The sequence below is a fragment of the Pogoniulus pusillus genome, chromosome 13 (assembly GCF_015220805.1).
Source record: "Pogoniulus pusillus isolate bPogPus1 chromosome 13, bPogPus1.pri, whole genome shotgun sequence".
In the NCBI taxonomy this organism is placed as follows: domain Eukaryota; kingdom Metazoa; phylum Chordata; class Aves; order Piciformes; family Lybiidae; genus Pogoniulus; species Pogoniulus pusillus.
In genome coordinates this window covers 10,341,769-10,369,173 of record NC_087276.1, presented here as the reverse complement: position 1 = coordinate 10,369,173, position 27,405 = coordinate 10,341,769, and the positions used below count along the sequence as shown (strand labels likewise).

Here is a 27,405-nt window from a genome sequence, read left to right as displayed (position 1 = left end):
AAGAAGAAATAAAGAAAAAATAAAGAAAAAGAGGAAGCAGAAAAAATATAAGAAAAAAAGGAAAAATAGGAAAAGATGAAATATAAGAAGAAAAAGAAAGAGAAAAGAAAAAAAAAAAGAGAAGAAAGAAAAATGAGAAAAGAAGGAAAAAAAAGATGAAAAAGAAAGCAGGAGGAGAGGAGTGCCACAGTCAACCTCTGTACTGAAAAACCATCCAAAAAAAAACCTGCCAAGGGAGAGAGAAGAGTTGGGGTTTGCTCCGTGTCTCATACCACTGCCCTCCACGGCTGGTGCAGGAGCTGTGAGTGCCCAGGGCAGTGCTGAGGTCTCCAGCCCTGGAGAGGTTTTGAAGCTGTGGAGATGTGGTGCTGAGGAACATGGTTCAGTGGTGACCTGGCAGTGCTGGGTTAATGGTTGGATTGGATGACCTTGAAGGTCTCTTCCAGCCAAAGTGATTCGATTCAGTGTCCTGACTCCTCCATGCAGGCTTGGATGGCTGCCCACAGTGGTTTACCCCAGAAGACTTCAGTGATGGGAACTGAGAGGAGAGGCAGGAAAACCCTGCAGTGCTGCCTGCAAGAACTTGTCCTGGATGCAAGCAGTACTCAACTTTCCCTTTTCCTTCTTCCTTCCTTCCTTCCTTTCTTTCTTTCTTTCTTTCTTTCTTTCTTTCTTTCTTTCTTTCTTTCTTTCTTTCTTTCTTTCTTTCTTTCTTTCTTTCTTTCTTTCTTTCTTTCTTTCTTTCTTTCTTTCTTTCTTTCTTTCTTTCTTTCTTTCTTTCTTTCTTTCTTTCTTTCTTTCTTTCTTTCTTTCTTTCTTTCTTTCTTTCTTCTTTCTTTCTTTCTTTCTTTCTTTCTTTCTTTCTTTCTTTCTTTCTTTCTTTCTTTCTTTCTTTCTTTCTTTCTTTCTTTCTTCCTTCCTTCCTTCCTTCCTTCCTTCCTTCCTTCCTTCCTTCCTTCCTTCCTTCCTTCCTTCCTTCCTTCCTTCCTTCCTTCCTTCCTTCCTTCCTTCCTTCCTTCCTTCCTTCCTTCCTTCCTTCCTTTCCCTCCTTTCCTTCCTTTCTTCTCCAGGCATGGTGACCCCACCACCTCCCTGGGCAGCCTGTGCCAATGTCTGACCACTCTCTCAGGAAAGACCTTTTCCTACTACCCAACAGGATGATCAAATCCATCTTCTGCTTCTCATTTCTGCCTTGCTTATTTTACCCTTGTTTACCTTGCACCATGGGCACTTTTTCACCACTACCCCTCCCCTTTCCAAGCTCTTGTCTTTGTTCTATTAACTTTTTCCTCCTCCTCTGGCTTGCCACAGGCTGGACTTGGTCCAGCTGCAGGGTGTTGCTTGCGAGGGGATTTCCTTCAGCAAAACTGCTGAGCTTTTCATCTCTGCCTGACCTGACCCTTCATGGCCCTTTCCTGGTGTCTCCTAGTAAAGAGTTTTCTTGTTTGGTTGGGTTCCAATTTTACAAACAGCAGTATCCTGTTCCTACCAGCTTTGTGTCTGGGTTGTCCTGGAGATATGGAGGAGGTGGGAGCTGAGCACTTCAAAGGCAGCTGGGACAACGTTTTGGGACTATGTTTGCTTTCACCCTTAGGTTTGTTTACAGAGCTTATCTTTTCTTTCTCTCCTTTTTTTTCCCCCTCTGCTCTGTGCCCTGGGCAGGTGCTCAGATGGTGACCCCATAAGCTGCCTGCACCCAGGAGCTGCGTTGAGGTTGGTGGAAGGGCAGAAGGATCATAGAATCACAGAAAGGGAGGAGCTGGAAGAGACTTCTAGAGTCCAACGCCCCCCACCGCTGGCACAGGAACACCCTAGGTCAGGTTGCACAGGAATGCATCCAGGTGAGTTTGGAAGGTCTCTGGAGAAGGAAACTCCACAACCTCTCTGGGCAGCCTGCTCCAGCACTCTCAGATTAAAGGAATTTCTCCTCAAGGTGTTGATGCTGAGATCTGGGCTGAGGCAGATGAGCTTTTGGCATGAGAGGAATAGCTTGAAAACATCCAACAGGCCTTTGCCCAAAGGGCTCATCTGGGCACAGTCCAAGATGTCTTTGGATGCCTTTGGTGTGCTCAGTTGGGAAGCAGCCAGGCAGGGGTGGGGAGTGAGGGTGTGAAAGCTTGGCCAAAGGGTTTCCTTGCCTGGAAGCCTGGATGGGCCCAAGCAGCCCTCCCCCAGGTTCTATGGGCTCTGGCAGGGGTGTTTCATTGCCCTACAGAGGTGGATGCCACCAGCTGGCACTCCCAGGACAGAGCAGCTGCTGGCTCTGTGAGGCTTGCTCCACTGCTCAGAGCAGCTGAGGTGCTCCAGGAGCATCGCAGCACCAAAATGCTTCTGGTGGAGAAGCTTAAATTCCATTTTTAAACAGCAACAACAAAAAAATCCCTTCTGTGCTGCTGCAGGTTTGGGCTGGTTTTCCCCTCTCTTTTCATTACATTTTTTTTTCCACAATCAGCTTTGCCAGCATCTCAGGGCAGATCTCAACGTGCCAACTCGAGGGCAGCAGCTGGATTTTCCTTTTCTCAACACTCCAGCAGCATTTGGAGCTGCCCAGGGTATTTCCAACTGGCAGAGGATGGAGGGCAATGCCAAGGTGACCCTGGGTGCTGGCATTCCTCCTCCCTGCCTGCCCATAGACTGGCAAAGGGGACATGGGACTGGCATAGGCATTGTCAGGAAGGGCAGTTCTTTCCTGTCCAGTGTTTAGTGTTTGGGTTCCTGTATGGCAGTGCCAACCTATGTGCCAGTGCTCACAAGTCGGAGCACAACCTGCTGTCCCCTGGCAGCGTGGGCCTCATCTCTGCCACTGCTGGGGCATGGTCTTGCAGCCTTTATATGCAGGCTGGCATAAGCAGGCCCTGGGTGTGTGCAGAGGTGAGGTAACCTCAGCTGGTGGGCAGTCACCAGCGGTGTTCTCCGGGGTGCAGCACTGGGCCCCTGATTTTAGGGATCTTAGACGGGAGGTGGGAGTGGGCTAAACCACCACACCTGATAGTGTTCAGACCCACCCCTGGGTTAAACCTGGGGAGGTTTAACCCTGCACACCTTCATCCATGAGCTGGATGAGAGGGCTGAGCACCCTCAGTAAGCCTTTAGACCAGGGGTGCTCAAACTGTTTAAACAGGGGGCCGGTTCACTGTCCCTCACACACTGTCGGGGGCCGGACTGTAGTTTGGTTCCAGCCCAGCAGTGTCGGGGGCCGGACTGTAGTTTGGTTCCAGCCCAGCAGTGTCGGGGGCCGGACTGTAGTTTGGTTCCAGCCCAGCAGTGTCGGGGGCCGGACTGTAGTTTGGTTCCAGCCCAGCAGTGTCGGGGGCCGGACTGTAGTTTGGTTCCAGCCCAGTCCCGGCGGGTGCTTGGGGCTGTAGAGGCTGGCAAGTGGATTAAGTGGTAGGAAGTGGCTGCTTGGTTCCACCCCAGCCCCGGCGGGGGGGTCTGTAAATACCGGCGGGACGGATTGAGTACCCTGGGGGGCCGTAGTTTGAGGACCCCTGCTTTAGATGAAACTTACTAAGCATAAGTGTTGGTGTGGTTGAGGCTCTCCTGAGGCATCTGCCCAGGCTGGATCAATGGGATGAAGCTCAACAGCACCAAGTGCTGGGTTCTGAGCTTAGGTCACAACAACCCCAGGAATGATCCAGGCTGGGGACAGAGTGGCTGGAAAATGACCAGTGGAAAAGACCTGCAGGTGCTGGGGATTGACAGCAGCTGAAGATGAGGCAGTGCTCGCCCAGGTGGCCAAGAGGGTCATCACTATCCTGTCCTGGATCGGCAATAGTGTGGCCAGCAGGAGCAGGGCAATGATTATCCCCTCAACGGGGCACTGCCGAGGCTGCACCTCAGATGCTGGCTTCAGTTTTGGGACCCTCATTTCGAGAAGGAGATTGGGGGCTGGAGCAGGTCCAGAGAAGGGCAGCAAAGCTGGGGAAGGGTCTGGAGAACAGGGCTGGGGAAGAGCAGCTGAGGGAGCTGGGGGTGTGCAGCCTGGAGAAGAGGAGGCTGAGGGGAGACCTTCTGGTGCTCTACAGCTCCTTGAAATGAGACTGGAGCCAGCTGGTGTTTGCTCTCTTCTCCCAAGGAACAAACGAAAAAATGAGAAGAAACGATCTCAAGTTGCCCCAGAGGAGTTTTTGGTTGGACATGAGGAACAATTTATTCCTCCTGAGGATTGTCCAGCCTTGCCCAGGCTGCCCAGGGCAGCACCCCCATCCCTGGAGGGCTGTCAGAGCTGTGGGACGCGGTTTAGTGGTGTCCTGGCAGCGCTGGGGTAAGGGTTGGATTTGATCTTAAAGGTCCCTTCTAAGCAGAGCCATTCTGTGGTGTTATTTCACTCTGCCCAAGGACAGCTGCCTATAGACATTGTGTATCGGGTATGGATAAACACAGCACCCTCTAGCCTAGCCGGGGCACTCTGTTCTGTTCCATGCCATGCCGTGAGGTGGGAGTTGGTCTCTTCTCCCCAGTATCTGGTGATAGGAGGAGCGCACATAGCCTGACGTTGAGCCCGGGGAGGGTTAGGTCGGAGATGAGGAACAATGTCTCTGCTGCCAGAGTGGTCAGGGATTGGCGCAGGCTGCCCAGGGAGGCGGCGGAGCCCCCAGGCGTGAAGGTGCTCAATAACCGTGGCCCCGCGGGCTAGGCTCTAGTGCCCGTGGCGGTGTTCTCTGTCCGTTGTGCTCCGAGCCTCCGCCGTGGCCCCATGCCATGGGCGGGCGTGCCGTGCCGTGCCGTGCCGTGCCGTGCCCTCCCCCGCCCTCCCCCGTCCCCGCCCCTCCGCTCGGTGCTTTCCCCGCCAGCTCCCGCCGCGATGGCCCTTAACGGGCAGGAGCCCGACAGGTGAGCGGAGATAGGGGCGGAGGCGGGGCATGGGGGGGATCCTGGGGCTCTCCCCAGTATCATCGGGAGCCCCTCGCTTCCCAGTCCCGCTCGGCATCTCCCCCGGGCCCTTCCCTGTATCTTCCCGCCCTCCCTCGGCTGCCTCCCTGCGCACCCCCACCCCGTGGCTCCTTTGCAACCCCAGCTTCTTTCGATGCGCCCCCCACCCCTGCATCTTCCCCACCCTCCCAGTCCCCCGGCAGCACCCGCATCCCCCAGCATCCTCCCATTTCTTCCATCTTCCCTTTCCCATTCAGCCCCCGCATCGCCTCCAGACCCCCTCACCTCCCCCACCTTACCGAACGCCCGTGAGAGATCCTTGCCTCCTTCCTTCTCCCCCTCCACAAAAAAAAAGGACACCACCCCCCCCCCCCCCCCCCCCAGCTCAGTTTTGGGGCCCAGAGCTCAGCCTTGCACCTGCACCAGGGGTCTCAAAGCCCTCCCCCTCCGCCAGCTCGGCATCCTCCTGCAGACAAAAGCGCCGAGAGAGCCAGCGGCGTTCCCGCCCCTCCCCCCGGCCCCGCTTCTCCCCGTGCTGAATTCCCAGGGTCCCGCTCCTCCCCTCTCCCCGGGGGTTCCGTTGCACCGGCCCAGCTCCTCCTCCGGGCTCGGCCGCCCCGGCCCCACTGCTCCTCTGGGAGTCCTCGCTCCACCCGCCCCGCTCCTCCCGCAGGCTCCGGTCCCCCTGGCTCCGTTCCACCGACCCCGCTCCCGCTACGGGCTCGGTTCCCCCGGCCCTGCTCCGCCCCAGGGCTCTCGGTTGTGCCGGCCCCGCAGCTCCCCTCCCCCGGCAGTCCCCACTGCACCGACCCCGCTGCTCCCCACGGCGGTTCCCGTTCCCCCAGCCCTGCTGCTCCCCCGGTCCTCCGCTCTGTAGCCCTCCCGAGATTCCCACCGAGGGGGTCGCCCCGACAACCGGCAGCAGGGACCGTTTGGCACGGAGCTTGGTTTATCTTTTGCCCGCTAAAGCTTCAGCGGGGGCTGGGCGACCACATCCTGACGCTGCAGCTCTGTATGGGTACAGCTGGTGAGATGTCCTCCGGTCGTTAATTAAGGGAAATCACTCCTAATACAGAGGATTTGGGGAGCCTTTTTTTTCCCCTTCCTGCTTCCCTGTTTTTAGCTCAGGAGGAGGCCGGTGCGAGGGGTGGAAAGGTTACACAAACAGCTCTTGGCTCAGGCCCCATCCCTGGGGTATATGCTCCAGATCCTGCAGCTACTAGGTCATTATTTATCTGTTTTGAAGATACAGTTTGGAAGCCACAACCTTCTTGTGTAACCTCCCATTTGTTTTTAAGATACAGTTTGGAAGAGCTGATGCTGTTGTGTAACATCCCACTTGTGTCCATGGTGTGAAACCTTTGCCCAGTTCCTCTGGTGTGGCTAGCTGGCCACAGCATTGTTTTCCCTGCTCTTGCTCCTCACCCAGCACCCTCCTTGCTTTCATCATTTCATCCAGGAGCTCCCCTGCTTCCATCATTTCATCTAGGACCCCTTTGCTTCAGGACTTCCAGGGAGGTTCTCCTCCCTCTCTACTCTGCCCTGGTGAGGCTGCATCTGGAGTCTTGTATCCAGTTCTGGGCTCCCTATTCCAAGAGAGACAGGGAACTGCTGGAGAGGGTCCAGCAGAGCTGTGAGGATGCTGGTGATCCTGGAGTGTCGCTGTGGGCAGGAAAGGCTGAGAGCCCTGGGGCTGTTGAGCCTGGAGAAGAGCAGCCCCGGAGGGAATCATCTCAAGGCTGAGGGACAGAGGATGTCTTGTCAGTGGTGCCCAGTGACAGGGCCAGGAGGTTTCATCTGAACAGGAGGAGAAACTTGTTTGGTGTGAGGGTGCTGGAGGCCTGGGGCAGGTTGTGAAGTCTCCTTGTCTGGAGAGATCCCAGCCTCCCATGGCATTGTGCTGCTGGGCAAGCTGCTCTAGCAGGGGGATTGGACTGGATGATCTCCAGAGATCCCTTCCAGCCTTTACCATGCTGGGATTCTGTGAGCTCTTGGAATCACTAAGGTGGCAATCATACCTCTCACCCTTCTCAAGGAAGGGTGTTGATGCTCTTTCACTGTCACCATTCCAACTGGGCACTGGCCTGGCAGATGGGCTGAAGTATTTGCTTGTGCCACCAAAGCAAAGGAGACCTGGATGTCACCTCCTGGTTTGTGGTAGCTGCTGCAATTCCCTTCCTCAGCAGCAGCTTCAGTGGTGGTTGTTCAGTGGTGTTGCATTGTGGAGCTCTGCAGACCTCCGTGGGAAGGTTTTCCAGACCGGATCTTTGTCCATGGATGGCAGAACCAGCACATTTCTTCTTCTCAGGAGAACGAAGCTTGCTCTGGGCTTGCTACAGGCCATGAATGTGTGAGGGGGTCTGTTGGAGTCATTTGCATGTCTAAGCCACTGTGTTTATCTCTGTTGTCTGTGCTACTGAAGACCATTGGTTGGATGGCTACCAAAAGCAGTGGGTGCTTGGCACACAGCCCCTGGGCACTTGGCAAAAGGGCCAAGGGCTGAGGACTGGTGCCAATGAGAAATGTGCAGCAGAGCCAGATGTCCTTGGCATGGCAAGAGTGAGAGCCAGGACCGTGGGGGATTTTGGAGACAATTCATTACCAACCCCCCCATCCTAAGCTGCCTTTCAGCCTCTGCTTCCCTGCCACAGGCTGGGAGTGATGCCAGTGGAGAGGAATGGGGAAATGTCACCAGCAGGTCAAATGAGGTTCTCCTCCCAGTCTGCTCTGCACTGGTGAGACCACAACGGGAGTGTTGTGTCCACTTCTGGGCTCCCCAGTTCAAAAGAGACAGGGAGCTGCTGGAGAGAGTCCAGCGGAGGCTGCAAAGCTGCTGAGGGGCCTGGAGCAGCTCTGGGAGGAGCAAAGGCTGAGAGCCCTGGGGCTGAGAGCCTGCAGAAGAGCAGCCCCAGAGGGCATCTGAGCAATGCTCAGCAAGAGCTAAAGGAGCCGTGGGGGGCAAGAGGCTGGGGCCAGACTCTTGTCAGTGGTGCCCAGGGACAGCACAAGGGGCAGTGGGCACAAACTGGCATCCAGGAAGTTCCTCCTGAGCAGGAGGAGAAACTTGTTTGTTGTGAGGGTGCTGAAGGCCTGGAGCAGGCTGCCCAGAGGCGTTGTGGGGTCTTCTTGTCTGGAGAGCTTCCAAACCCCCCATGGCATTGTGCTGCTGGGCAAGCTGCTGTGGGTGCCCTGCTTTAGCAGGGGGTTGGACTGGATGATCTGCAGAGGTCCCTTCAGCCCACACCATGGTGGGATTCTGAGTGACACCTACTTGTGTGGAGATGGATCTGCTGATGTGTCTCCTGTCTTGTCTTGCAGCGGAGCTGAGTCCCTCTCCTCGGATGAAAAAGGTATGGGAATTTTGTCAGATATTTTTGTTTTCCCTAGAAAATTTCCATCCTTTGGGACAGAAGTGACAAGTTAATAATCTCTGCTTTTAAGAGCTGCATCTCTTTCAAACTTCTACCCCTCAACTCTTTTTCTCTTACAGAAGTGGTGGCCAGCAGCACGGAGGGAGATGGCTCAGCTGAGGAGCATCCAGCAGGTGAGCACCCAGATGTCCTAGTTCCCTGCCCCTGGGAAAGCCATCATGTCCCCACAGGATGTTAAAGCCACTTTGTAGGCACTGCTGCAACTTCTCAAGCCCATTGCTTTGCCATGCTAGTTTCTCTTCAGCTCCATTTGACAGAGTAAGTCATTGAAGCTGTGTGTCCCATCCCCAGGAATCACATCACAGCTGGTCTGTCAGGTCCCACCAATGCTTATCCCAACTCAGGGGCATGCCACAGCAAATCATAATTTAACAGGGTGAGCCTGGATGTGCCTTGGATGAAGCCTGCAAAATAGCTTCAGATTATGTAAAACATTAAAATTCAGCATCCTGAACATCTCATGGATCCTTCAGAGGGGCCTGGGTGACCTCTAAGCCTCCTTTCTGGCTTGGATGTGATGCTCTGGTGCTGCTTTCTGCCTAAAAGTGCCTCAGTGGATTAGGTCTCTAATCTGTTGACCCAGCTGATGCATCTAAACTCGTGGATGTATCCTGTTAGAACCATAGAATCAGTCAGGGTTGGAAGTGACCGCAAGGATCATCCAGTTCCAACCCCCCTGCCATGGGCAGGGACACCCTACCCTAGATCAGGCTGGACAGAGCCTCAGCCAGCCTGGCCTTAAACACCTCCAGGGATGGGACCTCAACCACCTCCCTGGGAACCCATTCCAGGCTCTCACCACTCTCATGGTGAAGAACTTCCTCCTCGCATCCAGTCTGTTAGTAACCTGTGGCCTTGCTTTGTTTCCTTCTGCATTTCACTAATGGGATTTAATTTATTTAAGGAGAGGACAGCTCAGAAAGCAGCTCCAGCAGCGGCTCAGAAGATGAGACAGGTGAGCATTGCCTTCTGATGTCTCTATTTCCGCCTCTTGGAGATGTCATCTCAGCTCAAACCAGCTGCTCTCCATGGGGATGGTCTCAGGGTTATTGGCTCAGACTGGTAACTCAGTGCTTGTGTGCTGATTGCATGCTCCAGGCTTGGGGAAGGGTGGTGGGAAAGCTGCCTGGTAGAAAAGGGTCAGGGGAGATTGGTCAACAGCTAGCTGAAGATGACCCAGAGTGTGCCCAGGTGGCCAAGAAGGCCACTAGCATCCTGGCTTGGATCAGCAATGGTGTGGCCAGTGGGACTAGGGCAGCAGTTGTTCCCTTGTACTGGGCACTGGGAAGGCCACAACTCAAATCCTGGGTTCAGACTAGGGACCCTCAGTCCAAGAAGCACATTGAGTGGCTAGAGCAGATCCAGAGAGGGCAACAAACCTGGGGAAGGGTCTGGAGAGCAAGGCTGGGGAGGAGTAGCTGAGGGAGCTGGGGGAGAAGAAGATGCTGAGGGCAGGCTTTCTGTCTCTCTGCAGCTCCCTGAAAGGAGTTTGGAGCCAGGTAGGGGGTCCTCTTTTCCCAAGGAACAATGGATAGAACGAGAGAAAACAGCTTTGAGTTTCCCCAGGGGAGGTTTAGGTTGCACACAAAGAACAATTTCTTCCTCAAAAGGATTGTAAAGCCCTGGCCCAGGCTGCCCAGGGCACTGGTGGAGTCCCCATCCCTGGAGGGCTTTCAAAGCTGTGGAAAGGTGATGCTGAGAGCCATGGTTTAGTGGTGACCTGGCAGATAGTTGGACTCAACGACTTTAAAGATCTCTTCCAGCCCCAAACGTTGCATGGTTCTATGAGGAGCAGAATGATGGTTTTGTGAGCTGCTGATTTCCCAGCTGGGCTTTGAGCTGAGCAAAAAGAGCAGAGCAGCAGCTGATGTTGACACAACACCCAGACACAATAGGGGCAGTTGTTTTCACACTGCGGAAGTTGTCCAAGCAGCAGGAGGCCATAAATCTACTTTAGAGTTGGCTGCTGAAGTGGCAAAACAGGATGGATGGGAAAAGAATTAGAGATGTTTGCAGTGGATGAGGAGCTGGAGGGCTTGTGCTGGTGTTGGTTACACCACCGGTGGTTTGTTGTGGTTCCAGGCAGAACTGATGTGCTGTAGGTAACTAATTGCAAAGCTTTTTCTCACCAGACGCAGAGCAGCTGGATGGAAGAAGGTCAGGTGAGTGTGCTTGGTTCCTTACATCTCCCTTGGAAGGCATGAGGGAGCCAGCATGGATAAAGAGATGCTCCAGGGTGGTGATTACTGATGGCTGGAGGGTGATTTATAGCTGGCCAAGATGTCACCTCCTTGTCTTTGGGCAAAACAGATCTGCAGATTGCATCGGGTTGGAAGTGACGCTCGAAGGTTGTCTTGTCTGACCCCCCTGCAGTCAGCAGGACACCTGCAACTAGCAGGCAGCCCAGGGCCACTGCAAGTCTGACTTGGTGGAGAGCAAGGAGTGGGGGGTGCAGGGGTGCATGCATGGTGTGGTGCCTGTCGTGGTTTGCAGACAGAGCCCAGCACGGGGAGCTGCTGGGTGGAGATTCTGCCTGCCATGGGAGCTGCCACCCTGCAGCGGTTTGGGCACCAGCATGGCCATGGGAAGGAAGCCAAGGCCGGGGGGTGCTGCCTGCCTGATGTTTTCCAGGCAAGACATGTTTTGCATCCCACTCGTCTGCTTGCCCAAGGGGGTGCTGATTGGCCAAGGTGACTTTGGAACAGTTTGGCTGTCATCCCTGCTTGCAGGAAGGGTGTTGGTGGGATGGGGAGCAGGAGCTGGCAGCCAGCCCATCCTCACAACTTGGCACCACAGCTCTGCTGCAAAACCCATCCTTGGGGCTAGAAGTGTTGGCCTGATGTGTCAGCTCTGTTTCCTGGCATGTCAGTAGGAGGCATTGGCTACCCTTAAAGGACAGTGGGGTCATTAGGAGCAATCAACATGGTTTTACCAAGGGGCAGTCATGTTTGGCCAACCTGATGGCCGTTGATGAGGACATCCCCAGGTGGATAGATGATGGTAGAGCAGTGGAAGTTTATCTTGATTTCAGTAGAGCATTTGGCACTGTCTCCCACAGCATCCTTCTGGCTAACCTGAGGCAATGTGGTCTGGATGATCAGGGAGTGAGGTGGGTGGGAACTGGCTGAAGGAAAGAAGCCAGAGAGCTGTGGTCAATGGAATGGGTCTAGTTGGAGGCCTGTGACTAGTGGGGTCCCACAGGGGTCAGTACTGGAACCAGTTCTGTTCATGACCAATGACCTGGATGAGGGCACAGGGGGCACTGCCAGCAAGTTTGCTGATGACACCAAACTGGGTGGAGTGGCTGCCACACCAGAAGGCTGTGCTGCCACTCAGCCAGACTTGGACAGGCTGAGGGTTGGGCAGGGAGAAATTAAATGAAATTCAACAGGGCAGGGGGAGAGTCTGGCACCTGGGAAAGAACAACCCCAGGGATCAGGATAGGTTGGGGGACTGAGCTGTTGGAAGGCAGTGAAGGGGAAAAGGATTTGGGGGTCCTAGTGGATGGGTGGTAGACCATGAGGGACTTAGTGCCATGGTCTAGTTGACTGGATGGGGCTGGGTGCTAGGTTGGACTGGATGATCTTGGAGGTCTCTTCCAACCTGGTTGATTCTATGAGCCAGCAATGTGCTCTGGTGGCCAGGAGGGGCAGTGCCATTCTGGGGTGGATTAGAAGGGCTGTGGTGAGTAAGTTGAGAGAGGTTCTCCTGCCCCTCTGCTCTGGCCACATCTGGAGTACTGTATCCAGTTCTGGGTTCCCCAGATCAAGAGGGACATAGAACTGCTTAAGAGAGTCCAGCACAGAGCCACAAAGATGCTGAAGGGAATGGAACATCTCTGTTATGAGGAAAGCCTGAAGGAGCTGGGGCTGTGCTGCTGAGAGAGGAGGAGCCTGAGAGGTGACCTCAGCAATGTTTATCAATATGTGCAGGGTGAGTGCCAGGAAGCTGGAGCCAGGCTCTGCTGGGTGATGCCCAGTGGGTGGAAGCTGAGGCACAGGAAGTTCCATGCTTACATGAGGAGGATTTTTTTTCCCCTGAGGGTGACAGAAGCCTGGAATAGGCTGCCCAGGGGCGTTGTGGAGTCTCCCTCTCTGGGGATATTCAAGACCTGCCTGGATCACCTGCTCTAGGTGATCCTGCTCTGGCAGGGGGGTTGGACTGGATAAGCTTTGGAGGTCCCTCCCAGCCTCTGACTTTCTGTGATTCTGTTCTGGGGAGAAATACACTGCAAGCAGTCTTGTTTCCTGCTTGCTGGCCCAGCTTCCACACCAGGTGGTTGAGTTTTGTACTCGGCATGATAAGACTCATCTTGGGCATGGCTGTTTTTAACACCCACTGGTTTGGACAAGTTGGAAGCTCCTGGCAGAAGCTGTAGCCTGGTGTTCAGCTTCATCCCCACGCTGCACATGAAGATGTGCAAGTGTGTGTGCAAAGACTTAGTTCTCCTGAGGTTTTTATAGAATCATGCAATCATTAACAATTGTTAAATGTGGAAAAGACCTCAAAGATCAAATCCAACCATCCACCCACCACCACCACAGCCATTAAACCATGCCATGAAGTGCCATAGCATCAACCGGGTTGGAAGAGACCTCCAAGATCATCCAGTCCAACCTATCACCCAGCCCTGTCCAATCAACTAGACCATGGCATTAAGTGCCTCATCCAGTTTTGTCTTGAACACCTCCAGGGGCATCAACACCACCTCCCCGGGCAGGCCATTCCAATGCCAATCACTCTCTCTGGCAACAACTTCCTCCTAACATCCAGTCTAGACCTTCCCCATGTCTATATTTGAACACCTCCAGTGCTGGGGACTCCACCACTTCCCTGGTCAGCCTGTGCCAGTACTTGACCACTCCCACAGTAAAAAAATCATTCCTACTGTCCTACTTAAACCTCCCCTGGTGTGACTTGAGGCCATGCTCCCCGTGTTGGTGGGCCCCATGCTCCCAGTGCTGGTGGGGTGCATGCTCACATCAGTAGTGGTAGCTACTTGAAAGTTCTGAAGGTGAGCAAATGAAAGGGTAGGTTGTCCTCGCTGAATGTGTGAGCAGAAGCCCACTGGAGGCTGAGACACTTTGTTCAAACTCATTTTGTAGATGAAGAACAGCAGGAGGAGGAGGAGGAGGAGGAACAACCACCACCACCGTGCTACGATGACTCAGGTAGTGGCAGACTTCTTGAGGGCTGGGTTAGTTATTTCATTTTTCCCAGAGTGTTTTAATTCTTGGCTTTTAATGAGCTGATTTCCTTGTTTCCTCCTCAGGAGTGAGCTGCCTACCACCCTGCCAGCACTGCAGGAAGGAAAATGTAGGTTTTTAATAGACCCACCCCACAGATTTTCCCCGTGAGGCTTACCTGCCAATCGTCCTGCTGCTCTGTCACATCTTTTTAACTGTGTTTGTCTGTAGGACCAGAAGGAGCAAGTGACCCCCAGGATCCTGTCTGGAGGACGGCATGTGTATGGATTTGTTTTTCCTGGGATGGGTATACGTCTGCAGTGCTCTCCTTGAGATGCTTCTCTCTTGAGTTGAAGTGGTAAAAAGCTGAACTTTGTGTTCAGCTTTTTGGGGGTTTGTTTTATTGTTCATGCAGGTTGTTGATGTTGTCTGTGTTTGCTGTTGACCTTTGCCATGCAGGCTGTTGGTGGTGTTGTCCCTGCAAGTTGTTGGTGTTGTCTGTGTTAGCTGCTGACCTTTGCTATGTGCAGGTTGTTGGGTTTGTTGTCCCTGAAGGTTGTTGGTGTTGTCTGTGTTTGCTGCTGACCCTTGCTATGCATGATGTTGGTGTTGTCTGTGTTAGCTGTTGCCCTTTGCTATGCAGGTTGTTGGGTTTGTTGTCCCTGCAGGTTGTTGGTGTTGTCTGTGTTTGCTGTTGACCTTTGCCAAGCAGGTTGTTGTTGATGTCCATGCAGGTTGTTGGTGTTGTCTGTGTTTGCTGTTGACCTTTGCCAAGCAGGTTGTTGGTGATGTTGTCCATGCAGGTTGTTGGTGTTGTCTGTGTTTGCTGTTGACCTTTGCCAAGCAGGTTGTTGGTCTTGTCTGTGTTTGCTGTTGACCTTTGCCAAGCAGGTTGTTGGTCTTGTCTGTGTTTGCTGTTGACCTTTGCCAAGCAGGTTGTTGTTGATGTCCATGCAGGTTGTTGGTGTTGTCTGTGTTTGCTGTTGACCTTTGCCAAGCAGGTTGTTGGTGATGTTGTCCATGCAGGTTGTTGGTGTTGTCTGTGTTTGCTGTTGACCTTTGCCAAGCAGGTTGTTGTTGATGTTGTCCATGCAGGTTGTTGGTGTTGTCTGTGTTTGCTGTTGGCCTTTGCCAAGCAGGTTGTTGTTGATGTCCATGCAGGTTGTTGGTGTTGTCTGTGTTTGCTGTTGACCTTTGCCAAGCAGGTTGTTGTTGATGTCCATGCAGGTTGTTGGTGTTGTCTGTGTTTGCTGTTGACCTTTGCCATGCAGGTTTCCTGTGTGCGATGTTCCTCTTGTCCACATGTGGCAGTGACTTTGCCCATGTATGATGTTGGCTCTGAGCTCAGTGGGAGCCAGACTGAGCCCTTCACGAGGAAGCAGCTGCTTTGTGTGCAGGAAGTGTTATGCAAAGCAGCTGAGTGTAGTTAGCTCGCCTATGCTGGCTGGGTGTCCTCCTGGCCAGCTTTCAACACTTCAGGGGTGGTTTAAACATAGAAACTGGAGGGGGAAAAAAAGATTAGTTTGGCTTCTCTGCTGTTCAGATAAAGTTCTCCATGCCTGCTGGGATGGGAGTTGTTTGTTGTCCCTGCTAACCACATTGTTATGGTATTTACCAAGAGGTGGAAACTAAGCTAACTGGATCCCTCTTGCCCACGGCAGGGTGCATCTGGATGGAGAAGGGACGTACCAGTGCAGCCTCACTGGGCTGATTTTCGAGGTGACAGAGGCTGTCAAAATCACATATTCCCTCTTGTCCTGGAGCAAGTATGCCAACAAGGTGAAGAAGCCCTGGATTGTAGGCGGCCCCCTCTTTGACGTGTGCTGCGACTCGCCTCCCGCTCTCACCTCCATCCAGTTTCCCCACTCCCTCTGCTTGGGTGGTGAGTGCTGGCCGCTGGCCCAGTGGGTGTGGGAGGTTGCTGGCTCCCTCACCCACCCCAGGTGCTGAGGTGATGCCACGTCCCTGCAGGTCACAGTGCTGCCATGGTCTTCAAGGTTCTGCACATCAAAGGGGAAGACGCAGTCATCGAGCCCAGTGCCGACTACTCGGCGTCGCACGTCAAGTGGATGGTGAGCTCCTTGTCACCAGTGGGGCCTCTCCTCCAGAGCCAGGAGCCAGTGCAGTATCATGGTGTTGTCATCCTCTACAAAGTGGTTGACCAGCACCCCTCCTTGTCCTTCTGGGTCTACGTGGCTGCCAACAATGACTCCCTTATAAAGGTATGGCTGCTGTCAGATGCTGTGGGCCAGGAAAGACTGGCAGGGCTGCTGACTGCAGGTGCTGCCTTGAGGGTGGGCTGTGGTGGAGAGATGCTCTTCTCACCCCACTGTTTGCTTGCAAGAGCAATGCATGCTATGTATGTGGTGTTTATTATCGAGGCCAAAGGGTGGAGGGCAAGAGGATGAGGCCAGGCTCTTGTCAGTAGTGCTGAGGGATGGGGCAATGGGCACAACGTGGAACTCCTTTGCTTCAGGAGTTCAAGGGAGGTTCTCCTCCCACTCTACTCTGCCCTGGTGAGGCAGCACTTGGAGACTTGTATCCTGTTCTGGGCTCCCTATTCCAAGAGAGACAGGAAACTACTGGAGAGAGTTTAGCAGAAAGCCATGAGGATGCTGAAGGTCCTGGAGCATCGATGTGGGCAGGAAAGGCTGAGAGCCCTGGGGCTGTTGAGCCTGGAGAAGAGCAGCCCCAGAGAGGATCTTCTTAAGGCTGAGGGACAGAGGACAGAGACAGATTCTCATCAGTGGTGCCCAGTGACAGGACCAAGGGCAACAGGCACACCCAGAAAGTCCCACCTGAGCAGGAGGAGAAACTTGTTTAGTGCTGGAGGCCTGGAGCAGGCTGCCCAGAGATGTTGTGGAGTCTTCTTGCCTGGAGAGCTTCCAACCTGCCCTGGGCATTGTGTTCCTGGGCAAGCTGCTGTGTGTGCCTTGCTTTAGCAAGGGAATTGGACTGGATGATCTCTTCCAGCCCCACCTGGAGGGCTCTGGCCTGGCTTTGGCCAATGTGCTCACTAGCAAGCTGCTATGGAAAAGCAGCATGTCAGAAACCTGTTTTCCACCAAAATCCATGGAGCTCAGGATTAGTAACTGGGACAGCTGCTTCTCCTCTCTTCAATTCCCCATTACAATGAGTAGGCAAACACTGGGAGAGTCCTCAGCCCTGGAGGGGTTTCAAAGCCAGTGCTGAGCGACATGGTTTGGTGGTGACCTGGCAGAGCTAAGGGTTTGGCTCAATGACTCCAAAGACCTCTTCTAACCAAAAATCATAGAATCAGCCAGGGCTGGAAGGGACCACAAGGATCACCTAGTTCCAACCCTCCTGCCATGGGCAGGGACACCTCGCACTAGATCAGGCTATCTAGAGCCTCATCCAACCTGGATGTCTTAGACACCTCCAGGGTGAGGCTTCCACCACCTCCCTGGGCAACCCATTCCAGGCTCTCACCACCCTCATGGTGAAGAACTTTGTCCTAACATCCAGTCTGAATCTACCCATTTCCAGCTTTGTTCCATTCCCCCCAGTCCTATCTAACTGACATCCTAAAAAGTCCCTCCCCAGCTTTCAGCAGTGAATGACCTTATTCTTAGTCAGGTTGCAGACCTCTTCCATCTTATTTCATCCACACAGCACAATCACAGTATGTTAGGGGTAGGAAATTACTTCCAGAGATGTGATGGTTTAGATGTTACCTGCCCCCTCTCCACTTGTGAAAATCACCCAGACTAGACTCAACTGAATCTGGAAGTTGAATGAAGCTTTATCTTTACAGCTTAGCACAAGATAGAAGCAGATATTTACAGTATAGACAGAAATACACAAGTTAAAAAGTAACACAGAAACACAACACTCCTCCCAGAAACCTGAGCCCCCCCCCAGGAGGGGCTTCCAACCACCCTTCCACCTTCTCCCCACCTCTCTACCTTACCCCAGACCTTGTCTTATATTCAAGGTGCGTTTGGAGGGTCGGCCAGGGGGGTTAGGAAGCAGAAGGATTAGTCACACAGAAGGCAGGTTAGGTTAGAAGAAGTTCATGCAGCCCCACAGACAGAGAAAGACTTATTGTTATCTATGTTTATGTTCTTGTTCTTATCCATCTCAGTAAGCCTGTGAGTGCAGTAGACATCAGCATTGTTTCCCTTTCATAGCCTATCATCTAATTCTCCTCACCAAAATATTCTAGCTGCAGTCAAACTAGCACAACAGCTCATCCAATCCAGTCCCCCTGCCAGAGCAGGATCACCCAGGGCAGGGCACACAGAAACACATCCAGGTGGGTTTGGAATGTCTCCAGAGAAGGAGGCTCCACAGCCTCTCTGGGCAGCCTGCTCCAGGGCTCTGTGAGTAGCTGAGGAAGTTTATTTGGTGGGTTTTGAGGCCAGAGGAGGGGCCAAGGAGCCCCATGAAGGTTTTCAATGTGAGTTTCTTACTGACACCAGTAACTTTTGGGCGATATCTTTACGTTTCAGGACATCTCCAAAGCTGTAAAAAATTCCAATAAGAAATTCATTAAAATTGACAAGCCACCTGTGTGCCAGAAGTTACTTCAGAGTGGGAAGAGATACAGATTGATGTGTGAGCCAGAGGCTGAGGTCACTCCAGAGGTAAGCCCCTTACACAGCCCTCCCCTCAGGCATTGCGGCTTCAGCAGGAATGTGGTGCAAAAGGTAGGATGCTTGTAAGGTTCAGCTGGATGAGATTCATGCTCTTTAGACCATGCTTTTCTCCAGAGGTCTTCAGAAAGACGTCCCTTCAAGTCTCTTCTAACCTGGGATTGTCAGATTATTCAGCCTGGAGAAAAGGAGGCTGAGAAGAGATCTTCTGGCTCTCTGCAGCTCCCTGGAAGGAGCTTGGAGCCAGGTGGGGGTTGGTCTCTTCTCCCAAGGAACAAGCAATAGGGCAAGAGGAAATGGCCTGAAGTTGCAGCAGGGGAAGTAAAAACTGGGCATGAGGAACAATTTCTTCCCCATAAGGGTTGTCAAGGCCTGAACCAGGCTGCCTAGGGCAGTCACCATCCCTGGGAGTGTCCGTGGGCCAGCAATGTGCCCTGTGGCCAAAAGAGGCAATGGCATCCTGGGGGGCATCAGGAAAATTGTGGCCAGCAGGCCTCTGCCCTGGTGAGAACACATCTGGAATACTGTGTCCAGTTTTGGGCTCCCCAGTTCAAGAGAGACAGGGACCTGATGGAGAGAGTCCAGCAGAGAGCCACAAGGATGACTGAGGGACTTGAGCATCTTCCCTATGGAAACAGACTGAGAGCCCTGGGACTGTTTAGTCTGGAGAAGGCTGAGAGGAGATCTGGTCAATGTGCACAAATATCTGAGGGGTCAGTGTCAAGTGGCTGGGGCAAATCTCTTTTTGGTGGTCAGCAGCAATAAGCCAAGGAGCAACAGCTACAAACTGGAACAGAGAAGGTTTCAGCTCAACATAAGGGGAAACTTCTTTAGAGCCAGGGTGACAGAGCCCTGGAGCAGGCTGCCAGAGAGGTTGTGCAGTTCTGGAGCAGGCTGCCCAGAGAGGTTGTGGAGCTTTTTTCTGTGGAGATGCATTCCTGTGTGGACTAGCCTTCCCGAGGAGGTGGTGGAGTCACCATCCCTGGAGGTGTTTAAAAGGAGGCTGGATGAGGCACTCACTGCCATGGGTTAGTTAATTAGAAGGTGCTGGGTGATAGGTTGGACTCCATGATCTCAGAGGTCTTTTCCAACCTGGTTAATTCTGTGATTCTGTGATCAGCAATGTTTATAAAGCTGTGCAGGGTGAGTGCCAGGAGGCTGGAGCCAGGCTCTGCTGGGTGATGCCCAGTGCCAGCACAAGGGGCAATGCTGGAAGCTGAGGCATAGGAAGTTTCATTTAAACATGAGGAGGAATTTTCTCCCTGTGAGAGTGCCAGACCCCTGGAACAGGCTGCCCAGGGCGGGTGTGGAGTCTCCCTCTCTGGAGATATTCAAACGTTACCTGGATGTGTTCCTGTGTGACCTGCTCTGGGTGATGCTGCTCTGGCAGGGGGGTTAGACTGGGTGAGCTTTGGAGGTCCCTCCCAGCCCCTGGCATTCTGAGTCTGTGGAAACAGTGTAGACATGGCACTTCAGGCTGGGGTTTAGTGGGCATGGTGGTGCTGGGTTGCCAGTTGGACTTGATGATCTTAGAGGACTTTTCCAATTGTGATTCAATGAACATGGCTTCTCCTGTACGTTCCTGCACTGCCTTAGGGACACCTTTCACATGCTGCAGGAGGAGCATTTGCCTCCTAGTGCCCTAAGAACCTGGAGCAAAATTTTAATGCTGAAGTTGGCAGCAGAGCTCTGGGGAGTTTGGAGCTGAGCTCTGTGCCAAGAGCCAAGTTCCTCCTCTTCGCTTTCTGTCGGGGATCTATATTTATTGTGAGCACATTTTCCACTGCCCAGGAATTTGAGTTTGTGGATGGATCCCACTTCAAACTGAAGAATTACATCGAGGTCTATTTGGAGAAACCTGATGACTTCACCTTGTCTTTGGTTGAGCTGGAGTCGGAGGCGACCGTCTGGAAAGCAAAACTGCGAGAGAGTGAGTCTTTGGTCTTCCTGCCTGCTGAGAAGATGCAGGAGTTGGGGCAGGGAGGTGGTGGAAGCCTCATCCCCGGAGGTCTTTAACGCCAGGCTGCATGTGGCTCTGAGCAACCTGATAACTGCAGAGGGACCTTGGTAGGCTGGATAGGGGGACAGAAGCGAATTGGATGCCATTTAACAAGGCCAAGTGCAAGGTTCTGCACTTCGGCCACAACAACCCCAAGCAGCACTACAGGCTGGGGACAGAGTGGTTGGAGAGCAGCCAGGAAGAGAGGGACCTGGGGGTACTGGTAGAGAGTAGCTGAACATGACCCAGCAGTGTGCCCAGGTGGGCAGGAGAGCCAATGGCATCCTGGCCTGGCTCAGGAACTGTGTGGCCAGCAGGACAAGGGAGGTTATTCTGCCCCTGTACTCAGCACTGGTCAGGCCACACCTTGAGTACTGTGTCCAGTTCTGGGCTCCTCAATTCAAGAGAGATGTTGATATACTGGAATGTGTCCAGAGAAGGGCAGCAAGGCTGGTGAGGGGCCTGGAGCACAGCCCTGTGAGGAGAGGCTGAGGGAGCTGTGGGTGTGCAGCCTGGAGAAGAGGAGGCTCAGAGGTGACCTCATTGCTGTCTACAACTACCTGAAGAGAGGCTGTAGCCAGGTGGGGTTGGTCTCTTCTGCCAGGCAAGCAGCAACAGAACAAGGGGACACAGTCTCAAGTTGTGCCAGGGGAGGTCTAGGCTGGATGTTAGAAGGAAGTTGTGTGCAGAGAGAGTGATTGCCATTGGAATGGGCTGCCCAGGGAGGTGGTGGAGTCACCGTCCCTGGAGATGTTCAAGCAAAGCCTGGATGAGGCACTTAGTGCCATGGTCTGGTTGACTGGCTAGGGCTGGGTGCTAGGTTGGACTGGATGATCTTGGAGGTCTCTTCCTACCTGGTTCATTCTTTGATCTAGTGTGAAGTGTCCCCAGCCAAGGCAGGGGGGTTGGGACTGGATGATCCTTGAGGTCCCATCCAGCCCTGACAATTCTGTGATTCTCTGACCATTCAGCCTCCAGAGCCACTTGAATTCCTGCTGATGAAAATGAGGAGGTTTGGAGCTTGAAGGACCAAAAACACCAAATAGAAGAGGTTGTGCAGTGCATGTTGCAATCACCCTGTGATCAAACAGGAGCAGGTTTTGGGGCTGTGGATGTGTGGGGTGATGCTCCAGATTAGCTTTTCTCACTGGGAGTTCATATTGCATATTATGGCTGCAGTATGTTGGATAAAAAAAGAGGCAAAATCATCTCACGGTGGAAAATCTTAGCTCAGCATCTGGAATTCATCCAGCAGCTTGGTTTGGTGTCCAAGGCTGTTGGAGGTGGGTGTTAGCCATGGGAATTCCTGCTTCACACTTGTGTTTCCTCTGTGTGAACTCTTCCCCAGGTGACTGGATTCATTATGACCAGAACAAAAACAAGCAGAGGAAGAGCACAGCCAGTAAGTCTTGTTGCTTGTTCTCTGCCCACCTCGCTTGCTCCTGCAGCTTCAAGAGCTAAGAATGGGCTGACATCACCTCCTGCTTCCTTCTTAGGTGTCAAAAAAAGGAAACCATCTTCAGAGGATGAGCCCTGTCGCAAAAAACAGAAGACTGGCAGCCCTGCAGGTACTGTCCTGTTTAAAACAACAGGTTTGGAGTGGCTGGGAGGGCTTCTGTTGGTGTTTGTAGCCCAGAAATTGAACCTGAGCTCCCATTTTCTGCCACCGAGCTGGGGAGGACCTTGTTAGGGTGTCAGATAGTGATAGGACTGGGGGAATGCAGCACAACTTTCAGTGGGTAGATTCAGATTGGATCTCAGGAAGAAGTTCTTCAGCATGAGGGTGGTGAGAGACTGGCACAGCTTGCCCAGGGAGGTGGTGGGAGCCTCATCCCTGGAGGATTTTAAGGCCAAGCTGGATGTGGCTCTGGGCAACCTGCTCTAGTGTGTGGTGTCCCTGCCCATGGCAGAGAGTTTGGAGCTGAATGATCTTTGAGGTCCCTTCCAGCCCTGACAATTCTGTGATCCAATCTGCACACAAAAAACAGGAGAAGAGGCTGCTTTTGTAGGTGTGCAGCCTGCTCTACCAGGAGGATTGGACTGGATGATCTCTAGGGGACCCTTCCAGTGCTGTGATTCCTGTGGAATTTGTGCCTCCATTTGTGTGTTTGAGTGCAGTGTTTGTTGTTCATTGAGTAAATAGGGGAAAACAGCAGGGAAGTTTGCCAAGCCCAGCTAAAATGGGATTATCTTCTAAGACTTATCACAGGCCAAGCTGGATGTGGCTCTGGGCAACCTGCTCTAGTGTGTGGTGTCCCTGCCCATGGCAGGGGAGTTGGAGCTGGATGATCCTTGAGGTCCCTTCCAGCCCTGACAATTCTGTGATGCTGTAGCTGATTTCATAGAATCAAAGAATGGTTTGGCTTGGAAGGGGCCTTTCCAGCTCTTCTAGTCCAACACCCCCCTGTGGTGAGCAAGCCCAAATAGGTTGCTCAGAGCCTCAAACAGCCTCACCTGGAATGATTCCAGGGATGGGACTTCTACCACCTCTCTGGGCATCCTGAGACAGGCTCTTACCACCCTCATTGTAAAAGATTTCTTCCTTCTCTCCAGCCTGAATCAACCTCTTTCAGTCCAAACCATCCCCCTTTGTCCTCTCCTGCCAGGCCCTGCTCAAAAGTCTGTGCTCAGCTTTCTGCTCAGCTCCTTTAAGCACTGTGTGCTAGTTTGAAGCTAGCTAGAATGTTTTGGTGAGAAGGATTAGATCACAGGCTGTGAAAGGGAAAACAGGATGATGTCTACTTCACTCATAGGCTTGCTGAGATGTAGAAGAACAAGAATCCAAACATAGATAAGGCACTCCTTGGGGCATTGCCTGAGCTGTATTTCTCTCTCTAACCTCTCTGCCATCTCTCTGATTAATCCACTTTGCTTCCTAACCCCCTGGCCAAACCTCCATTCTTTGGGACTGGGGTGAGGTTGAGAGGGGTGGGAGAAGGTGGAAGGGTGGTTGGGAGCCCCTCCTGGGGACTCAGGTTTCTGGGAGGGCTGTTGTGTTTCTGTATGACCTGTTACCTTGTAGATACCTGTCTATAACTGTATATACTGTAAATATCTGCTTGTATAGTGAGCTAAGCTGTAAATAGAAGCTTCAGTCGAATTTCCAGAGCTGGCCTAGTCTAGGCTGGCTGATTTTCATAGTGTGGGGGGCCAGGGAACACCCAAACCACTACACACTGCAAGGCCACCAGAAAGTCTCCCTGAAGCCTTCTCCAGGCTGACCAAGCCCAACTCTCTCAGCCTAGCCTTGTAGCAGAGGTGCTCCAACTTTCTGATCAACTTTGTGGCCCTCCTCTGGCTGCTGTCACCTTCATGAGCTGGGTTACTTGGTCCTTCAGATGCTTTTCTCCGGTGCTTGGCTCTGACTTTGCTGCATAACCTCCACAATCCCTTCAGTAACTCCATGGAATTATCTCAATAAAACCTTAATCCCACGCCCCTTGGCCACGCAGAGAACTAGCAGTGGACCTGAGTGGGCCTTAATGACAAGAGTGATGTTAAGTCTGATTTGGTTTGGTTGGGTTTTTTTTCCCCCTGTGTCTTTTCAGATGAAACTGAAACAAAGAAATTAACTGACCAGCAGCTGATGGTGATCGCCCAGAAATTTGGAAGGCAGTGGAAAGAGATTGCCATTGAGTGCCTCCAGATGGAAATGAAAGACATTGAGCAGATTCAGGCGACTGAGGAAGGGGTGAACATGCAAAAATTTCTGGTGTTAAGCAAGTGGAGAGACAGAGAACAAAACAAAGGGACAGCAGAAGCTCTGTATGCAAGTCTCCGTGAAAAAGCATCCTACGAGATCCTCCAGACCCTGCAAGGTATTGCCTCTGTGCTGAGTTGCTTTGGTGCCATCAGAGTGCTTCAGGTGTAGCCTAAGAGTTCACATCAGAAAGTTCACCAGGAACCTGCTGCTTGTGTTCCTACTTAGCCCAAAGTTCACAGGCTCACAGGATGTTAGGGGTTGGAAGGGACACAAAGAGATCATCGAGCCAAACCCCCCTGCTGGAGCAGGACCATACACTCTAGCTCAGGTCACACAGGGACACATCAGGACAGGCCTTGGAAGTCTCCAGAGAAGGAGACTCCACAACATCTCTGGGAAGCCTGTTCCAGTGCTCTGTGACCCTTACAATAAAGCAGTTCCCCCTTGTGTTGAGGTGAAACCTCTTCTGCTGCAGCTTCCACTCATTGCTCCTTGTCCTTTCACAAGGAGCAAATGAGCAAAGCCTCCCCTCCTGACCTCCAGCCATCAGATATTTATGATGTTGTCTCTTCACATCTTATAGCAGCCTTCTAGTACCTGAAGGGGGCCTACAGGAAAGCTGGGGAGGACTTTTTGATGAGAGGGAGTGGATGAAAGCTTGAGGAGGGAAGATGGAGACTGGAGATTAGGAGGAAACTCTAGCCAGTGAGGGTGGGGAGACACTGGAACAGGTTGCCCAGGGAGGTTGTGGATGTCCCCTCCCTGCAGGTGTTTAAGGCCAGTTGGATGAGGCCTTGAGCAGTCTGGGCTGGTGGGAGGTGTCCCTGCCCATGGCAGGGGGGTGGAGCTGGATGATCTTTGAGGGCCCTTCCAACCTAACTCAGTCTATGGTATCAGCAATGACTTTACAGTGCTGGGTTAATGGTTGGACATGGGGATCTCAGAGGTGTTTTCCAACTGAAATGGTTTGATATTTTTATACTTCAGAGACTGATATAAAATGCATCATATTTTGGCACTGACTATGCTGATAGTTCTCTCAGCACGACCAAGAAAATCAGTTTGATACATCCCAGAGAATTCTTCTCAGAACCCCAGCACAGTGAGGGCTGGAAGAGACCTCTGCAGATCATCCAGTCCAACCCACTGCTAAAGCAGAGCACCCACAGCAGCTTGCCCAGCAGCACAATGCCATGGGGGATTGGAAGCTCTCCACAAGAGACTCCACAACCTCTCTGGGCAGTCTGCTCCAGGCCTCCAGCACCCTCACACCAAACAAGTTTCTCCTCCTGCTCAGGTGGAACCTCCTGGATACCAGTTTGTACTCACTGCCCCTTGTGCTGTCTGTAGGCACCACTGACAAGAGCCTGGCCCCAGCCTCTTGCCCCCTACATCTCCTTTCTCTCTTGCTGAGCATTGCTCAGATGCCCTCTGGGGCTGCTCTTCTGTAGACCCTCATCCCCAGAGCACTCAGCCTTTGCTCCTCACAGAGCTGCTCCAGACCCTCAGCAGCTTTGCAGCCTTTGCTGGACTCTCCAGCAGTCTCCTGCCCCTCTTTTAATTGGGGAGCCCAGAACTGGACCCAGTCCTCCAGCTGTGGCTTTGTTAGGGCAGAGTAAATTTCTTGATCTTCTCTGCAAGTCCTCAGAAGGGAGATTTGAGCCTTTTGTGTGTTTTAGGAACTGACCCCTTCCCCTGGTGGATGCCTTAGTGGTTCCATCCTGCAGACCCATGTGTGCATCCATTTCCTCGCTGCAGCTCCCACTCACTTCTCAACCTCGTGTTTGGTTCAGTTCTGCCAACCAAAGTTGCTCAGTGATCTGAGAGCTCAGCCAGACGAGGAGAACCTTCCTCAAAAACTAAATGCCTGGAACAGGCAAAACTTTGTTCTTCCTTAATTCTCCCTAAAGCCAACCTGCTTCCCAAGCATGGAGAGCTGCTGGTGCTCCCTCCCTCCCTTATCCAACCACCACAAACTTCTCTGCTCGTAGCCTTGAGCTGTCTGACTGTTCTTTTAATGTGTTTATTATTCAACTTGAGCATCCCAACAACTCCTGGAGCTCAGACAACCTTTCTGTGTTTGTGCCTGTTCCTCTCTGCAGGGTTCTCTGAGTTGGCAAAGCCACGTTAGGAGGAGGGTGGTGGCAGCTTCCTCGACTAGGTGCCCTTCGCCAGCTGCTTCCCTGGGATGTGGCTGACCTTCAGGATGGAAGAGGTGAGACATCACCCCTCAGCAGAAGGCAAGAAATGTGAATGAAATTTGGTGTGGAAATAGACACACCCAAGACTCTTAGGAGCAATGACTGGCATGGTGGATCCATCACCAGCAGCGCTGAGCTTTGTGACCGAGGAAGCCCAGCACCCACTTTTGTCTGGTCTGAGCCAGACCTAAAGGAGATGAACACTGGAGGAAAACCACTTTGCCTGGCTCGGGCACCTGGTGGTTATCTAGGAATGGGTTTATTTCCATCAGGGAAAAGGGGGAAGAAAAGTTTTAGGTGGAAACTTTCACCTCCTTCCAAGCAATGAGCGAACTGCCAGAATCATGAGGTGCTTGGTGCTAGGCACAGATTATTCAGGGAAGGGCAACCTGAAACATGCAGGTAAATGCCTCTGTGTCATCACTCTTTATCTCCACAATCACTGCACAGACCTGTGGGTCTGTTTCCTAAAGATGGGATCACCACTGAGAACTCCAGGCAGCTTTGGCTGTTCCTTGGGAGTACTTCTTCTTTTGCCTCTGTTCTGTACAGTCTTGTCTCAATTTTTCTGAGATCATTTTGTATGCTGTATATTATTTTTGTTTGGTTGTTTTTTTTTACTTTTGTATTTCTGTTTGTTTTATAAACTTCTAATACTTTTTTTTTTTTACTTGATTGATTTTTTTTTAATCTGGACTAGAATCAGGTACTTACAACTCCAGTGGGAGAAGCCACAACCCCTGGTGTTGTTGCTCCATCAGCTATGTGTCTGCTGGGGAACTGGAAAGGGTTTAGAAAGGATCCCATGATCCCAGCATGGTTTGTTTGGGAGAGACCTCTAGGGAAATCATCCAGTCCAACTGCCCCTGCTAAAGCAGGGCACCCACGGCAGCTTGCCCAGCAGGACAGTGCCCAGGGGGGCTGGAAGCTCTTCACAGAAGGAGACTCCACAACCTCTCTGGGCAGCCTGCTCCAGGCCTCCAGCACCCTCACACCAAACAAATTTCTCCTCCTGCTCAGACAGCACCTCCTGGCTGCCAGTTTGTGCCTATTGCCCCTTGTCCTGTCCCTGGGCACCACTTGCCCCCTACATCTCCTTTCTCTCTTGCTGCGCATTGCTCAGATGCCCTCTGGGGCTGCTCTTCTGCAGGCTCTCAGCCTTTGCTCCTCCCAGAGCTGATCCAGGTCACCTCAGCAGCTTTGCAGCCTTTGCTGGTCTCTCTCCAGCAGTTCCCTACCCCTCTTTAAGTGGGGAGTCCAGAAATGGACTCATCCCTCTAGCTGTGGCCTTGTTAGGGCAGAGTAAATTTCTTGTTCTTCTCTGCAAGTCCTCAGAAGAGAGATTTGAGTCTCATCATCTTTGTAGCCCTTAAGGATGAGATTTGCACCAGACGGCT

General features: G+C 52.6%; 2 protein-coding genes across 2 annotated transcripts in view; both read left to right on the top strand.

Moving 5' to 3' along the window:
• IFT80 (intraflagellar transport 80) overlaps nucleotides 1–1,834 on the top strand; it is an 85,939-nt gene extending 84,105 nt beyond the window's left edge. The window contains exon 21 of the mRNA XM_064152946.1: nucleotides 1,663–1,834. Within this exon, the coding sequence (XP_064009016.1) occupies nucleotides 1,663–1,677 (15 nt within the window). The 3' untranslated portion in view covers nucleotides 1,678–1,834. The remainder of the gene's footprint in view (nucleotides 1–1,662) is intronic.
• Nucleotides 1,835–4,762: 2,928 nt separating this feature from the next.
• Nucleotides 4,763–26,678, top strand: LOC135180489 (NACHT, LRR and PYD domains-containing protein 1a-like). Its single transcript, XM_064152948.1, has 16 exons — nucleotides 4,763–4,833; nucleotides 8,191–8,222; nucleotides 8,363–8,416; nucleotides 9,208–9,258; nucleotides 10,436–10,465; nucleotides 13,409–13,474; nucleotides 13,576–13,619; nucleotides 13,721–13,770; nucleotides 15,151–15,371; nucleotides 15,461–15,711; nucleotides 17,962–18,096; nucleotides 19,897–20,035; nucleotides 21,453–21,506; nucleotides 21,601–21,672; nucleotides 23,653–23,922; nucleotides 25,910–26,678. The coding sequence occupies exons 1-16, from the start codon at nucleotides 4,805–4,807 to the stop codon at nucleotides 25,936–25,938; spliced, it is 1,527 nt and encodes a 508-aa protein (XP_064009018.1). The 5' UTR covers nucleotides 4,763–4,804; the 3' UTR covers nucleotides 25,939–26,678.
• Nucleotides 26,679–27,405: the final 727 nt, after the last annotated feature.